Source organism: Artemia sp. Qi Xiang Cuo, chromosome 2 (genome assembly GCF_049724085.1).
Source record: "Artemia sp. Qi Xiang Cuo chromosome 2, ASM4972408v1, whole genome shotgun sequence".
In the NCBI taxonomy this organism is placed as follows: Eukaryota; Metazoa; Arthropoda; class Branchiopoda; order Anostraca; family Artemiidae; genus Artemia; species Artemia sp. Qi Xiang Cuo.
In genome coordinates, this window is record NC_142795.1 from 21,244,556 (window position 1) to 21,261,264 (window position 16,709).

The 16,709-nt window shown below is 37.6% G+C and overlaps 1 protein-coding gene across 1 annotated transcript in view; it reads left to right on the plus strand.

Moving 5' to 3' along the window:
* Positions 1-16,709, plus strand: part of LOC148954992 (ATP-dependent RNA helicase SUV3 homolog, mitochondrial-like) — a 386,954-nt gene that overhangs the window by 107,988 nt on the left and 262,257 nt on the right. The window contains exon 7 of the mRNA XM_089105942.1: positions 3,271-3,493. Within this exon, the coding sequence (XP_088962068.1) occupies positions 3,271-3,493 (223 nt within the window). The remainder of the gene's footprint in view (positions 1-3,270; positions 3,494-16,709) is intronic.

Consider the following 16,709-nt stretch of genomic DNA (forward strand, 5'->3'; position numbering starts at 1 on the left):
TTACTTGAGTTGAGAGGTTTTTAGCCAATTCATTTTTGTGTACATTTGATTGTGTTTATAGATTTAAAAGGAGTTGAATATGGAATATGTATATTTAAAAGGATTTAAAAGGATTTATATTTAAAAGGATTTATGGATTTAAAAGGAAGAAAATAATGAAAAAGGATTTTGTTCAAACTTTAAAACTAAACTTATTGCCACAAACGTTTTTACGCTGAGAATTTTCCTTCGTAAAAATTTAATTAATGCTGTGATTCTCGCTCTCTTTTTCATGATGTTTTCATTAACGAATCTCTTAACCTTAAAGGGGGGTTTGAGTTGCCACTCCATCCTTTTTGCAGTAACTTATGTTAATTTCAAATTCACTTTATGATTCTTGGTTGCACTCTAAACATTGCCAATCCATTTTTCGAAAGTTTTATGAAGCCATCCAAAATTATGGGGTGCGGTATGACATAATGATACAGGCCAGGACCGTATCCAGGATATTTTTTTGAGAGAAAGGGGGGGGGGTTACAAAAATAAATTCGAGGGGTGGGGGTTACAAAAACTTTAAAAAACGCATCAAAAATTTATTTATCTTCATTTCTTTTACATTTTTTACGTCAGACAAAAAATTGGGGGGGAGGGGTTTTTGAACCCCCTAATCCCCTTCTTGAATACGGCCTTGATCTGGGCTGGGATTTTTGACATCATCTTTGTAGGATGAGTGGTTGGTTTCTCTTTATGAGTTGACAAAATATTCCTGGATTGATTTTGCGGTGTTTTAAATAAATAATGCACTGCTTTATTTTGCAGTGTTTACTTTTTACAGATTTAATTTTACATTTGATGAAATTCTGTGTCAGTTGTATTTCTCCAGGTTGAATTTCTGGCGGGTAGAATTTTCCTTGGCACAGATTTTGTAGATCTTTCATAGGAACTAATAATTGAATATCTTGCTACCATCTATAATTATTCACAAGCAAATTAGATGTCGTTAAAATTATACAGTCTAGAAGCGCATTCTGTCTATCCTAGAAACTATTTACAACAATTCATAGCATATAGTATTGGTAAACATAGGCCTTCTTACTTCCTAGGGAGGAAGCAGAAAAATGTTTTGAGGGTTTATGTCAAACCTGGTACTCCTTGGGATTTTCCCCGAGATCTGCGGATTTCAGTTCTAACGTTGGCAACTTGGGAGAAGTGTATATACTAAACGTTATCTTCAAAAGTATTCTAGGTATATAATCTAGTATCACCTAATATTTTAGGAATTCTTAGACATTGTAATTTTTTGGAAGTGAATCATGGGATATTGTTCGTCTAAGGTACCTTTCGTTACATTTTAAGAAATTTGATTTTTAACTATTTGAAATAAAAGTATTTATAGATTCGATAGGTATAACACTTGTTTAGCATGACCCCAAGTGGTGAGAATCGATACTAATATAATAGTATCGATACTAATCCATATCGATACTAATGTAATAGGGATTTAATAACAGGTTTGAGAAATGTATTTTGATTTGAAAATATGGAAAGTTCTGAAGCTGTGACGTATCGTAGGTTCGATGAAAAAAAGAGAGAAAAATTGTAGAGTACAGAATCGTTTTATGTAGACTTTATTTAATTATCGTATGTAGACTTTATTTTATTTATTTATAATAAATTAGTTATCGTTTTTAATTAATTATCTTTCAAGTATAATATTTGATTCCATGAATTGAGGCACATTTTATAGCTTTGACTGTAACGTTTAAACTTGTCAAAATGTAAGTGTAATGGTATAAGTTGGCTCCCTTTTTCTTTAAAGGACTGTGGTTTTATGAGTTTTCAATAAATTACGGTAAAACGGAAAGGACCGGGCTCTGAAATGCTCTTTGGTTGTAATAGTGGACTGGGAAATCGAAAGAACATCTTCAAAATTGATACTTTTCTGAAATGTAAATGCGTTGATACCCTTTCAGTTAGCTCCATTTTCCTTCTAAGAACTGTAATTCTCATGAGCCACCAATAGATTATGACAAAAGTGAAAATGTTACTGTGAATGTCCGAAATCTGGTTAATGTAGACATTCACCGTTGAATGTCCGAAATTCCCTTTTCTCTGCTTGGACTCCGTTAGCTTTGCGAATCAGCTTTTTCAGTCTTATGCAAGCTTTGACGATAAAAGTTAAAGTTAGGTTGGATTAGGTAAGGTTGGGTTAGGTTAAATTAGGTTATAAATCTCAGAAATGGGTTAAAAATCTAACCTAAGCTGTCAGCATCAAACGTTGCATAAAACTGAAAAAGTTGACTGGTAACGCTGACTAAATCCAAGGAGAAAAAAAGGTATTTTGGACGCTCACCGGTGATTGTCGACATTCACCAATTTTGAACATTCACGGTAACAAAAGTATATATGGGATAGGACTTTAAATATCCTTGGGTCTTCATGCTGGAGTCAAAAATTTTAGAAATAAAATGTTAAAGTTAATGTATGTCCGTGGTGTAAGTGGGATGATTGCTAGAGGCTCCATTTTACACTGAGAAACTGAGAAAAGACTCTGAAAAATATTTTAAAAATCCATCAAATTAATCCTTGTCTCTAGTAGAAATACGATGAATTCCATTTTTTCCGGAATATTGTTGCTCTTATGAGCCTTGAATAGATTATGGCGAGAGGGGGAAATATGCTGGGGCTTGGGCCCTGAAATGCTCTTGAGTCTCTATACTGAACTAAAAAATTCAAAAGGTATTCTTTTATTCAAGCAAAAATCGTTTGTAAATATGCTAATGCTGGATTTAAACATGCTAGTGTATTTTTGTCATAGAGTCGTAGGTATGTTTCTTGGTTTGCCAAACCTTCCCACTAGATGTTTATAAGTCTCGTATTAACGCGTTAAAATTAGATTTTTTAACATAGATTTTTCTTTTCACGTTTCTTTAAGATTAAACATATAATAATTATCTGTACATATTCCGTTTTTTAGCAGTAATATTTACTGTGTGATTTTCTTTTCAGCTGCTAAAGTCAGCAGCAGTCAATATAGTAAAATTTCGTTCTGAATGCATATGCCTGGAATCTAATAAGAGATTTTTTACGACCTATTTTACTCTAAAAAGGGCCCTAGAAGTAAGAATTTGCGATCAGATGAGCCCTTCCCCAACTTTCCAGGATCATCCGTTCTATGTAATAGAGCTAGAAGAAAACAAAGAAATATAATATATGGGAGAAACATCGCCCTTAAGGCTTTTCTTTAACGTGTTTAACTCATTTATTTTTAAATATTCCCCGTTTCCCCAGGAATATCGGCCGTGTGATTTTCTTTTCGTTGCTCAAGCCAACTGTGAACGAAAAAGGAGAAAAAGAAATCGATCTGATAAGCCCTTCACAAGCTCTTCAAATTGCTGGCCGTGCCGGTCGCTATGGAACGCAATTTTCTCACGGGTATGTTACCACATATAAGCCAGAAGACTTGAATACCCTGAACAAACTCTTATCAACTACTGTGGAGCCCATCGTACAGGTATGATTTTTTGAGACAGCAGACTTAGCCATTTTGTTGTATTGGGCAGCATTTCGGTAAAACTTATTTTCCTTGTGCCAGCATTCTTATCCTTTTAACCGAAAAGAATCCTCTATTACGCTCGAAAAAAAAAACAAGAAAACAAATATAGGAATAATTAAGAAACAAAACAAAGGTGATCTTGAGCGCTGAGGACGGCTTGACAGTAATCTTTGCCGAAATATCTATTTTGTCGTTTCGTTGCTTCTTTTCTACTTACTGAAAATCCCCCTCGTTTTGGCTTCTTTATTGTTTTATTGCCGTCTTGTATAGCCATTGGGGTCTTCAAACGCAATGATTTCTCTCTAATGAGTACACAGGGGCAAATACAGCATTTTTGTTTGGGAGGTACACCAACAAAGCTTTTGCTCCCTCGTTGGCGTTTTTCGCCCCTTCACGCTTGTAATTGGTGCATATTTCAACCATCTGGGATGGGGGCGTTTGCCCCTAAAGCCACCCTCTTTTTCGTCCCTGTGAATACATTCATGTCAACTTATATGGAGGTGCCTTTTTTCCTGAGCTATCATCCATATCGTTCATTTTTGTTTGAATTGGTATTCACCTGAATTTTTTGGGGAAATATTTAGATCCAGCTCATTTTGTCATTGTTATGAAGCTAGGAGTTCTTCGGGGACAGTGTTTGAGGCTCGTTGTACTCAACGGGCATCTTTGTGTTCACGTTTTGCGGGACCGCTGGCGTAGAAATCTTTAAGAGAGGGTACAATACTGGCAAAAAATTTTAGTCAGTTCAAGAGTAGGTTGACATATTGCCTTCTGGGAAGTTAATAATGATTTATATTGGAATTTTGTGGAAGTGAAAATTTGAACGTATAAGTAACGATGGAAAACAAATGTTTTACCTGGTGGCTGTTGAAAGATATTGTAAATATTGCTTTGTTTATGAATTTATTTTCTCTGTTAAAATCAAAAGCTTGCCTACTGTAAACAAACATAAATTGACCTCATTGCATATTTTTGCGAAGATTGAATTGAGACCATAATTTCTAGGCTAGCTCACGAAATAAAACCAAACTCGGTCAGTAGCTGCAAGTCTTGGTTTCATGTGCTTGGGCTCTATCTGACCTCTACAGGGAAAGGGCTACTTTCTTGTCATTTTGATTCATCAGAAGGTGATTTATCCTGTCTGATAAGGTTTAGCAGCTAAGGTTTTAGTTGCGTCTTTAGGGGGTTTGAGTCCAATTCAAAAGCTAATCCAGCATTTGCTTCTAAATAAAGCGCCATGTGAGCTTTAACCCCCCAGGAAATCCTTCAGGAAGAAACTATGGGATATGAATATCAAAACAGCTTTCAATGTATAGTAAACAGTGAACTTGACATATTTTAACATGATAAACGAATTTTTTTATCGCTGCTTTACACACATAAAACTTATTAGTGGAGCTATTGAATTTCATTGTCAACAGGGAACGTGAAAGGAAACATACAAGTTTGTCCCCATAAGACAATAACGCTTGTGTTGATCTGCAACATACAAGATTTGAACAGAAGGGGAACACGCAAGTTTGTTCTGTACCACATTAAAGGTTATGTTGCTATGCAACATACAAGTTGGGAACAGAAAGAGAACTTACAAGATAGTCCCATAATAAATTGGTGATTGTGTTGCTCCGTAATTCCAGTCCATTGGCTACAGTTGCTGCAATATTCTGTGAGACTTTGCCACCGCATGTATAGTTCATTTCGTGAGCTGTGGGATTCTTTTGCTTCTGTCTTGTTTAGATAGTAAAATATGACTAGCTCCTCTGTTGGACCTCTCAGCGTTTACAAGAAGAAGACTTGCCTTCTTCAAATAAGCTTCTTCGTGTTCTTAAGTAGGAATTGTGTATGCTTTGTTGTCTGGCAGTTTTTTTCAGCATATAAGTCAGAAGAAATACATTTCTTGAAAGACTTTAGTAAATCCACTTCATAACTGTCATACAGTGCAGACCCTATGAGTGCATAGTTTTCATTTTGTCAGAGGGGGAGGTGGCAAATTGGTTTGATTTTAACCATACTCTAGCCATCTCAAAAGGGATATTGTGAACCCAATATTGTTATAGCGAAAGGCGTTTCTTGTAAGTAGCAATCCACGGCCCACACTACCGAAAAAAAAAATGTGTTGTCAAAAGGATTGTTTAGTGTGGAGAAATTAGGATTACTACCTTAAAATTTTAACTACTATTCAGGTTCGAATAAATATTCATCTGTGAAAATAATTTTTCTTCAATTTTGAAAAAAAAGCCCAGAACCCCTCGAAAATAATGGCAGATCAAGAGAAAAAGTACGCTATTGGAATTGCTACTGCCGGAAACCACTAGTCAAAGGCTTACAGCGCCTTCCGACCTTGAAAACGAAAGAAAATCGCTTTCTAAAGTGGATATCATTATTGTGTCTCCTTTTTATTTGCTTTTTCCTCAGGGGCTGATTATACCTAGCCAGTGCTCGTAGGATGTCGGGAGAGTGCTCATGTGAGTGAATATTTAAAGCTCTAATGTCTTCTATAAGCAATGAAAGCGATCGCTGCTCGAGCAAAGTACTCATTTTCGCCCTTCTGTAACACAAAACCGTGATTTCACCAAAAAGGGCTTGTTTTGCATAATCCTAAAAATATATTGAATATTGTTGGTCAGTTCGTTTGCGCTACTTTTATACATTTATGTTTAATAGGCTGAGAAGAGACAATTTTGTCCGTTTTAGGTCTCAATTTTGTTCCTTACTTTCATCAGAAAACCTTACTTTTTTGTAATTTATTGAATGAACATATTATGCAGCATAGACATAGGCCTGTTGGGGGGAGCTATGGGAACTATCAATGGCTGGATGTCATTCACTGGCTGGAAATTATCCTCTGTCGTTTTCCTTTTGTCTCTCCATTTTATTGTTCATATAACCAGTGGGGTCTTAGAACCTGTTTAATGAAAAGTCTCAGACATTTATATAGACCTTGCCTCTTCATTCTCCTTTTTCTTATGTTGGGGTTTGTAGGTATGGCCTTTGAATTGCGGAGTTGCACATTTTGCCACTTTGTCTGAGGAACAGAGTATTCAGGTAAAATGTTTCTTTCCTTTGGATTTGGGGTTTTCTTAATTTCTGCTTTTGAAACGTCCTCTAGTAAAGTTTTTTATTGAACCTGAGAGTCAATCAACATTAAAATGAAGAATTTTAATGAAATGTTCATTAGATTTAAGAGTTGGACATTTCGTTAATATCAATCAGCGAGTACTCTTTTCTTTAGACAAAGTACAAATCAAGGACAAGTCTAGAGAAAAGGCTTTCCTATTTCTTATTTCTTTTAGATTAAAAACTGATGTGCTACTTAAAATTCATAGTTTTTGTATTTTTGTTTGGAGAAGGGATGGGGGGGGGGATCACCATATAACTAAAATCAAACATATTTGTATACGGTACTTTTTTTCATGGTGCATGAAGTAAAAAAAAAATTTCTCTACTGTTTTTCCGTAGTAAGTTGGCTAGCCCATAGAATTAAAGACAAAAAAAGAATAGAGGCTAGGTTCTCGCTTTCGCTAATGATTTCGCTCTTCCAATCTGAGAATTATTTTGTAAAAATGCAGCATGACGAAATCAGATCTCGTTAACCTGGTTAACAACCAAATATGGACACGAAATTCTACACAATTTGGGCCTTATTCTATTTTCTTCGCCCACAAATGATCTTTGCGCTCCATAAGACACAGCAAAAAACATATATATTCTTTTTATAATGAATCATGGAAATATTATAAAATATTGAGAAGGGCAATTTATATTAGGCTGGTGAAGAAGTTGTGGTATCTAAAACGGAATATACTCCTTAGCTACACTAAAAATTTTGCAGTACGTCAATCAATACAAAATCCCCTAATTCGAAGATAGATGACTATTATTGGCAACCTTGGCTATTAATTATTGTCTATTGCCTAGCATATAGCCAATCGCGGTGGTCCTTGGATCAACATGTCGACCTCTAAAAACAACTTTTGTGATGTAAAAAGAATTGTAAAAATAACACAAAGTTTTCGCTTTCTATTGGTGTACATTTCCCTTTTCCTTTTAATTTCCCGTGAGAATTGTTTACGAATAGAAGAAATTCTTACCAGAATAAGAAATGGCAAAAGACAACTAAGAAACGTGACTGCACCCGAAAGAAAATATTTGTTGCAAATAAAACCTAACTTGGCATCCTCAGCGGATTAGAAAAGTCCAAAAGCCTGTTTTAAAGCCATATTTATATACGGGTTTATAAAAAAAAGAAAGAATAGTAACAAATAGGGTACGATTTTAGAAGGATAATTTACATGCTGTGGAGCTGTATCTTACATTTGCAAATGATAAAACTAGACATATAATCAAATATCAAGTTAGTTTTTTTGTTTTTTTTTTATCAAGGCTTATCACAGAATTTTGGAAGGTTGCTAAGTTAGGTTTTAATCCGCTCCTAAAGTCCTTCGCATTCTACAGCGTTTTGATGTGACCAGATCAAGGGGTCCTGACAGAGTATCTAATGATGTCTAGAAGTCCTGCAGTGCCGAAATTGACGGGACCTTTGTCATCGGTTTTTTGGTTTTGTTTTCGCTCTGGTTTCCGTACACATTTAAATCCACCCATGTCATTCCTATACCTCAAACAAATACTGATCCAACGAGTGTGGGCTTGTATAGGCCTATTAGCCTCTTTTCCTGCATTGGGGAAGTTTACGAAAGTATTTCCGATCGTACACTTCGTCAGTACATGGAAGGCGACCGCCAATATGGATTCTGCCTGAAAAGTTCAACGCTTGACTACCTAATAGCCCAGCAGCAGGAGTGGGTCACACTTTTGGCTAAAGGATACGACATCGGGCTATTGCTATTTGGCATCGCCAAAACTTTCGACAGAGCATGGCACCTCGACCTAATAAAGAAACTCGACGCGCATCGTTTCCGTGGACATCTGTGATCAATAGTTTTCTTTCTGATCGCTTACTGCTGGATGTTCTCGAGAGGTTCACGTCCAGTGAATAATCCGATAAGACACCCCACTTTACAAGTCTTGCACCAGACCCGTCACTGAATATTGATGTCCGCTGAATGCTGTTGCTCTGCAAACGTTGTTGGAACCACTTCAAAAGGTCAAGAATAGGGCTAATAGGGTAGGTTCGCTCGTCACTGATGACTCTCTCCAGTCTGTTAGTGAAAGGTTTCATGAAGCGTCAATAGTCGTTTTCTACAAGCACATAAATTCAACTCTTTCTGTAGAGCTTTTTTTATATTGTGCCCCCTCCCCATTGTTCAACCGACAAGATAGGACGCGAAAGCACACAGCTGGGTTCAGTTATCTTATGGACGACACGCCGAAAACTGTGCTTCGATTTGGTACAATCTCCCTCGGGATGTTTCCCCTGGGGAAGATTCAGCTGCTATTTAAAACCTCGTAATGGAACGATATAAAAGACTAGCGGCAAATAAGATACATAAAGCGCCGCGGATTTAGGAATAAAAAAAATAGATGAACCATTCACGGATTAATTTTAAAAGCGTTAAATAAGTATTTCAAAGAAAAATATAAGAGCTATATTTTGACCTGAAACGAGCAGAAATATTTATATGGTGACTCAGACTTAAAATGAAGAGAGATTACTATGAATAAATAAATAAATCCAAAAACCAACAGAAATTAAAATAAATAATCAGGTCACAGATGAAGGTGACAGAGGCGGCAATGGATGAATAAACGAATCCGAAAATGAATAGAAGTTAATATGGATAATTTAAAATGAAATCAAATTTAAAATGAAGCCTTTCAGGAATTAATTTTCGAAAACTTTTTCCAAAATCGAAGTATTTAAGCGAAAGGCGAAGAGCGGTATTTCAACCTAAAATGGACAGAAAGCCATATAATAATACTAGCTTAGAACGGACATAAGTTACTATGAATGAATAAACGAAACTAAAACGAACAGAAACTAAAAACAATTATCATATCAAACATAAAGATAAGAGCTACTCCTGTGAATGAATAGATAAATCCTAAAAGAAATGAAAATTAGAATGAATAATCAAGTCAAATTTAAAACAAAATGAAACGTCTTTATTTACTGCCTTTTCTTCGATTGAACCTTTAACGTTTGCCTCGGTTTGTCTTTTGTCAATATTAATTAAAAAAAACTTTTTCCACAAAATAAGTTTTTCAAAGAAAAGTAAAGAACTCCATTAAACAAAAAATGAGCAAAAATAAAATCAAATAATCTACCAAGCTCGAAACTACCACAAATCAGCATCGATAAATAAATGAAACCCAAAATGAACAGCAATTAAAATAAATAACCGAGTCAAACTCAAAACGAGCAGAAATTAACATAAGTTGGGCTCAAAACCCCTATGAAAAAAATACAAATGAATGTGCATTGTCAGTTTAATATACATATACTGATATTTAGTAATCAAAATGTTAAAATTATTTGATTTATTAAAGTTATAAAAGTAAAAACATCTAATTTTTTCAGTAAAGGGCCAATTTTGTTCTGGCCTTGGGAAGGCATAGGGGTTTTGTGCCCAACTTATGTTAATTTCTGTTCGTTTTGAGTTTGACTCGGTTATTTATTTAAATTTCTGTTCGTTTTGGGTTTTCATTTATTTATCGATGCTGATTTGTGGTAGTTTTGAGCTTGGTAGATTATTTGATTGGTAGAATAATGGAGTTCTTTACTTTTCTTTGAAAAACTTATTTTGTGGAAAAAGTTTTTTTAATTAATTTCTGTTCGTTTTATATTGACATAGTCTTTTCAGTGAAAAAGAAAACAACACTTTAAATCTTTTCGTTTTTTAAGACTTTATAGTTTGGCCTGCTATTTGTATACTGGAGAAAAATTTTGACCAATGTTTTACTAAATACACCCTTTAAAAAATCTAGACATAAATATTAATGTTTAACTTAGTGTCATACCTCCTCTAGTTGACCTGAAATGGAAAACTTGATTCCATTTCCCAAAAAAATCTGCGTACTTTCTTTGATAGCTCTGATAAACTTACACTATTTTGATTTGGTTAAATTTTAAGAGCAGAAGTAGCCTCGAAAGTTTGAACATTATTATTGGGAATTAGCATTATCACAGTGCATTTTGATTTAATCTTGGGCAACATCTAGTTTTTAAACATAATGGGCATATGGGAGGGTAGGAGTGGAAGGGGGATTAGTTGCCCTCCAATCACTTTCGACCGATACGAAGTGCCCTGGTCTAAACAACAACAACAACAAAAATATTGCTAATCACTTTCGACTATTAAAAATGGCACTAGCCCTTTGAATTTCAAATCGATTGAGCCCTTTTCTGAAGTTTCTACGACAAAGTCTTCTATAAAAACCTTATATGCCCCAGGGCATAACTTAAAACCCTTGCCCTGAGGGCTTTCGCGGAGTATCTTCCTCAAAAACATATTTTCTATTGGTAAATCAACTACGCTGAACAAAATGGCTATCTCAATATTTTTACTGGATGTGATTGGTGGAATGATAGGCGTGGGGGGCTAGTTGCCCTCCAATCACTTTCGACTATTAAAAAGGGCACTAGCCCGTTGAATTTCCAATCGAATGAGCTTTTTTGAAGTTTCTACGACAACGCCTTCTATAAAAACATTATATCCCCCCTGGGTCTAACCTAAAACCCTTGCCCTGAGGGTTGTGGGGGAGTGTCCTCCTCAAAAACATATTTTCTATCTGGAAATCAACCACGCTGAACAAAATGGCTATCTGAAAATTTTGATTGGGTGTGTTTGGGTGAATGATGGACGTGGGGGGGGGGGGGGTTAGTAGCCCTCCAATCACTTTGAACTATTAAAAAGGACACTAGCCCTTTGAATTTCCAGGAAAATAAGCCTCTTTTGAAGTTACTATGAGAACACCCTCTATAAAAACCTTATAAGCCCCAGGACATGACTTAAAACCCTTGCCCTGAGAGTTGTGGGGGTGTTTCCTCCTCAAAAATGTATTTTTTATGGGTAAATCAACTCCGCTGAACAAAATGGCTAGCTCAAAATTTTAATGGGATGTATTTGGGGGACTGAGGGGCGGGGGGGGGGGGGCTAGTTGCCTTCCAATCACTTTCGACTATTAAAAAGCGTACTACCCCTTTGAATTTCCAATCGAATGAGCCTGTTTTGAAGTTACTACGACAACGCCTTCTATAAAAACCTTATATGCCCCCAGGGCATAACTTAAAACCCTTGCCCTGAGGGTTGAGGGGGAGTGTCCTCCTCAAAAACATATTTTCTATCTGGAAATCAACTACGCTGAACAAAATGGCTATCTCAAAATTTTGATTGGTTGTGTTTGGGGGAATGATGGGCGGGGGGGGGGACTAGTTGCCCTCTAATCACTTTCGACTATTAAAAAGGGCACTAGCCACTCCAATTTCCAATCGAATGAGCCCTTTTCGAAGTTTCTACGACGACTCCTTCGATACGAAGTGCCCGTGTATGGAGAAAAAAAAAAACAAAAAACAACACATTGTGCCCACATCGCTCTTTACTTAGGCAGCGCTAGCACGCTGCTTATGAAAAGGTGGGCGTGAGAGGGGGGTTAGTTACCGTCCAATCACTTTCAACTATTAAAAAGAGCACTAGCCCTTTGAATTTCCAATCAAATGAGCCTTTTTTGAAGTTTCTACGACAACGCCTTCTATAAAAACCTTATATGCCCCCAGGCTATAACCTAAAACCCTTGCCCCGAGGGCTGAGGGGGAGTGTTTTCCTCAAAACATAATTTCTATCTGGGAATCAACTATGCTCAACACAAAGGTTATCTCGAATTTTTGATTTAATGTGTTTGGGGAAATGGTGGGCGCGGGGGGAGGGGCTAGTTGCCCTCCAATTACTTTCGACTATTAAAACGGGCACTATCCGTTTGAATTTCCAATCGAATGAGCCTTTTTTGAAGTTTTACGACAACGCCTTCTATAAAAACCTTATATGCCCCCGGGGCATAACCTAAAACCCTTGCCCTGAGGGTTGTGGGGGAGTGTCCTCCTCAAAAACATATTTTCTATCTGGAAATCAACTACGCTGAACAAAATGGCATCTCAAAATTTTGATTGGATGTGTTTGGGGGAATAATGGGCGGGGGGGGGCTAGTTGCCCTCCAGTCACTTTCGATTATTAAAAAGGGTACTAGCCCTTTGAATTTCCAATCGAATGAGGCTTTTTTGAAGTTTCTACGAAAACGCCTTCTATAAAAACCTTATATGATCCAAGGGCATAACTTAAAACCCTTGCCCCGAGGGTTGTGGAGGACTGTCCTCCTCAAAAAGGTATTTTCTATCTGGAAAACAAATACGCTGAACAAAATGGCTATCTCACAATTGTGATTGGATGTGTTTGGGTGAATGATGGGCGTGGGGGGGGGGGCTATTTGGCCTACAATCACTTTCGACTATTAAAAAGGGCACTAGCCCTTTGAATTTTCACTCCAATGAGCCCCTTTTGAAGTTTCTATGACAACGCCTTCTATAAAAACCTTATATGCCCTAGGATATAACCTAAAACCCTTGCCCTGAGGGTTATGGGGGAGTCTCCTCCTCAAAAACGTATTTTATATCTAGAAATCAACTACGCTGAACAAAATGGCTATCTGAAAATTTTGATTGGATGTGTTTGGGGGAATGATGTGCGTGGGGGGGGGGCTAGTTGCCTCCCTATCACTTTCGACTATTAAAAAGGGGACTAGCCCTTTGAATGTCCCATGGAATGAGAATTTTTTGCATTTTCTACAACAACGCCTTCTAGAAAAATCTTATATGCCCCAGGGCATAACTTAAAACCCATGCCCTGAAGGCTCCGGGGGAGTGTCCTTCTCAATAACATATTTTATATCTGGAAATCAACCACGCTGAACAAAATGGCATCTCAAAATTTTGATTGGATGTGTTTGGGGGAATAATGGGCGTGGGGGGGCTAGTTGCCCTCCAGTCACTTTCGACTATTAAAAAGGGTACTAGCCCTTTGAATTTCCAATCTAATGAGGCTTTTTTGAAGTTTCTACGAAAACGCCTTCTATAAAAACCTTATATGATCCAAGGGCATAACTTAAAACCCTTGCCCCGAGGGTTGTGGAGGACTGTCCTCCTCAAAAAGGTATTTTCTATCTGGAAATCAACTACGCTGAACAAAATGGCTATCTCAAAATTTTGATTGGATGTGTTTGGGGGAATTTTGGACGTGGGGGGGGGGGCTAGTTTCCCTCCAATCACTTTCAACTATTAAAAAGGACACTAGCCCTTTGAATTTCCAATCAAATGAGCCCCTTTTGAAGTTTCTATGACAACGCCTTCTATAAAAACCTTATATGCCCTAGGATATAACCTAAAACCCTTGCCCTGAGGGTTGTGGGGGAGTTTCCTCCTCAAAAACGTATTTTCTATCTTGAAAGCAACTACGCTGAATAAATGGGCTGTCAGAAAAATTTGATTGGATGTATTTGGGGGAATAAAGTGCGTGGGGGGTGGGCTAGTTGCCTCCCAATCATTTTCGCCTATCAAAAAGCGTACTAGCCCTTTGAATTTCCAATCGAATGATCCTGTTTTGAAGTTTCTACGACAACGCCTTCTAAAAAAACCTTATCTGCCCCCAGGCTATATCCTAAAACCTTTTCCCTGGGGGTTATGGGGGAGTGTTCTCCTCAAAAACATATTTTCTATCTGGAAAGCAACTACGCTGAACAAAATGGCTATCTCAAAATTTTGATTGGATGTGTTTGGGGGAACGATGGGTGGGGAGGGACTAGTTGCCCTCCAATCACTTTCGACTATTAAGAAGGGCACTAGCCACTCCAATTTCCAATCGAATGAGTCCTTTTCGAAGTTTCTACGACGACTCCTTCGATACGAAGTGCCCGGGTATGGAGAAAAAAAACCCCACAAAAACAACACATTGTGCCCACATTGTTCTTTACTTAGGCAGAGCTAGCGCGCTGTTTATTAAAACGTGGGCGTGAGAGAGGGGTTAGTCAACGTTCAATCACTTTCAAATATTAAAAAGGCCACTAGCCCTTTGAATTTCCAATCAAATGAGCCTTTTTTGAAGGTTCTATTACAACGCCTTCTATAAAAACTGTATATGCCCCCAGGGTATAACTTAAAACCCTTGCCCCGAGGGTTGTGGGGGAGTGTTGTCCTCAAAACATATTTTCTATCTGGAAAACAAATACGCTGAACACAATGTCATTTCAAAATTTTGATTGGATGTGTTTGGGGGACTGATGAGCGTGGGAGGGGGATGAGTTGCCCTCCAATCAGTTTTGACTATTAAAAAGGGCACTAGCCCTTTGAATTTCCAATCGAATGAGCCTTTCTTGAAGTTTCTACGACAACGTCTTCTGTAAAAACCGTATATGCCCCCAGGGCATAACTTAAAACCCTTGCCCCGAGGGTTGTAGGGAAGTGTCCTCCTCAAAAACAGATTTTCTATATGGAAATCAACTACGCTGAACAAAATGGCTATCTCAAAATTTCGATTTAATGTGTTTGGGGGAATGATGGGCGCGGGGGGAGGGGCTAGTTGCTCTCCAATCACTTTTGACTATTAAAACGGGCACTAGCCCTTTGAATTTCCACTCGAATGAGCCTTTTTTGAAATTTCTACAACAACGCCTTCTATAAAAACCTTATATGCCCCCAGGGCATAACTTAAAACCCTTGCCCCAAGGGTTATGGGGGAGTGTACTCCTCGAAAAGATATTTTATATCTAGAAATCAGCTACGCGGAACCTACTGGCAATCTTACAATTGTGAGTGGTAGTGTGTGGGGTGCTAAAGGGCGGGGGGGGCTAACTGTCCTCTAATTACTTTCGACTATCGAAAAGGGCACTAGCCCTATGAATTTCTAATCGAATAAGGCTGTTTTGAAGTTTTTTCGACAACGCTTTCTATAAAAACCTTATATGATCCAAGGGCATAACTTAAAACCCTTGCCCCGAGGGTTGTGGAGGAGTGTCCTCCTCAAAAAGATATTTTCTATCTGGAAATCAACTACGCTGAACAAAATGGCTATCTCAAAATTTTGATTGGATGTATTTGGGGGAATGGAGGGCGTGTGGGGAGGGGGTCTAGTTGCCCTCTAATAACTTTCGACTATTAAAAAGGGCACTAGTCCTTTGTATTTCCACTCGAATGAGCCTTTTTTGATGTTTCTACGACAACGCTTTCAATAAGAATCTTATATGCCCCCAGGGCATAACTTAAAACCCTTGCCCCGAGGGTTGTGTGGGAGTGTCCTCCTCAAAAAGATATTTTCTATCTGGAAATCAACTACGCTGAAAAAAATGGCTCTCTCAAATTTTTGATTGAATGTATCTGGGGGAATTACTGGCATGGGGGGGGGGGGGGTCAGTTGCCCTCCAATCACTTTCGACTATTAAAAAGGGCACTAACCACTCCAATTTGCAATCAAAAGATCTCTTTTCGAACTTTCTATGACAACTCCTTCGATACAAAGTGCCCGGGTATGGAGAGAAAAAAAAAACAGCACATTGTGCCCACATCGTTCTTTACTTAGGCAGCGCTAGCGCGCTGCCTATGATGAAAAATATAACGCCGAACCTTTGTTGTTTTTTTTAACAGAGACTGATGCAAAATCAGGTTCTTCGTTAACATCCTTATACACTCCAATGTCTTTATTTATAGCTATTTCATCGCTTAGATCTTTTATAAAATCTTGAACGTCTGAACGAAATGTTGGACATATCGCCGAACCTTTGTTTTTTTTAACAAAGGCATGATAAGCATTGATGACCTCGTCCAAGTTAAAATCCTAAACCCAATCATCATTGCTATCATTTTGAAATGCGACATATCTTTCTTCTTCATTTTGTCTCTTTTGATGGTCCACGTTGTTCATATTCACCAATTGTGAATTTACGTTTGTTCGGGTCGTTTGATATATTCTCCTGTTAGGTTTATTTTGCCCAGTAAGCTGCTTGCTTTCATTTTTATGTCAAATACCTAAAATTTAATAATTTTGAATTTGCTGGTCAGAAGTTGTTTTTGCTTTTGGAGCCACCAAATTTATTTGTTGTTATCCACCGAATGTTGATGCCGCAAACCTAAGCATTTTATCAAATGACTGGTTATGTCATTTTAATGTGACATAAATAGGGTCAACCCAATGTTTACATTCGGGAAGGAATCAAGTCATGTTTTGGTTGCAGATCG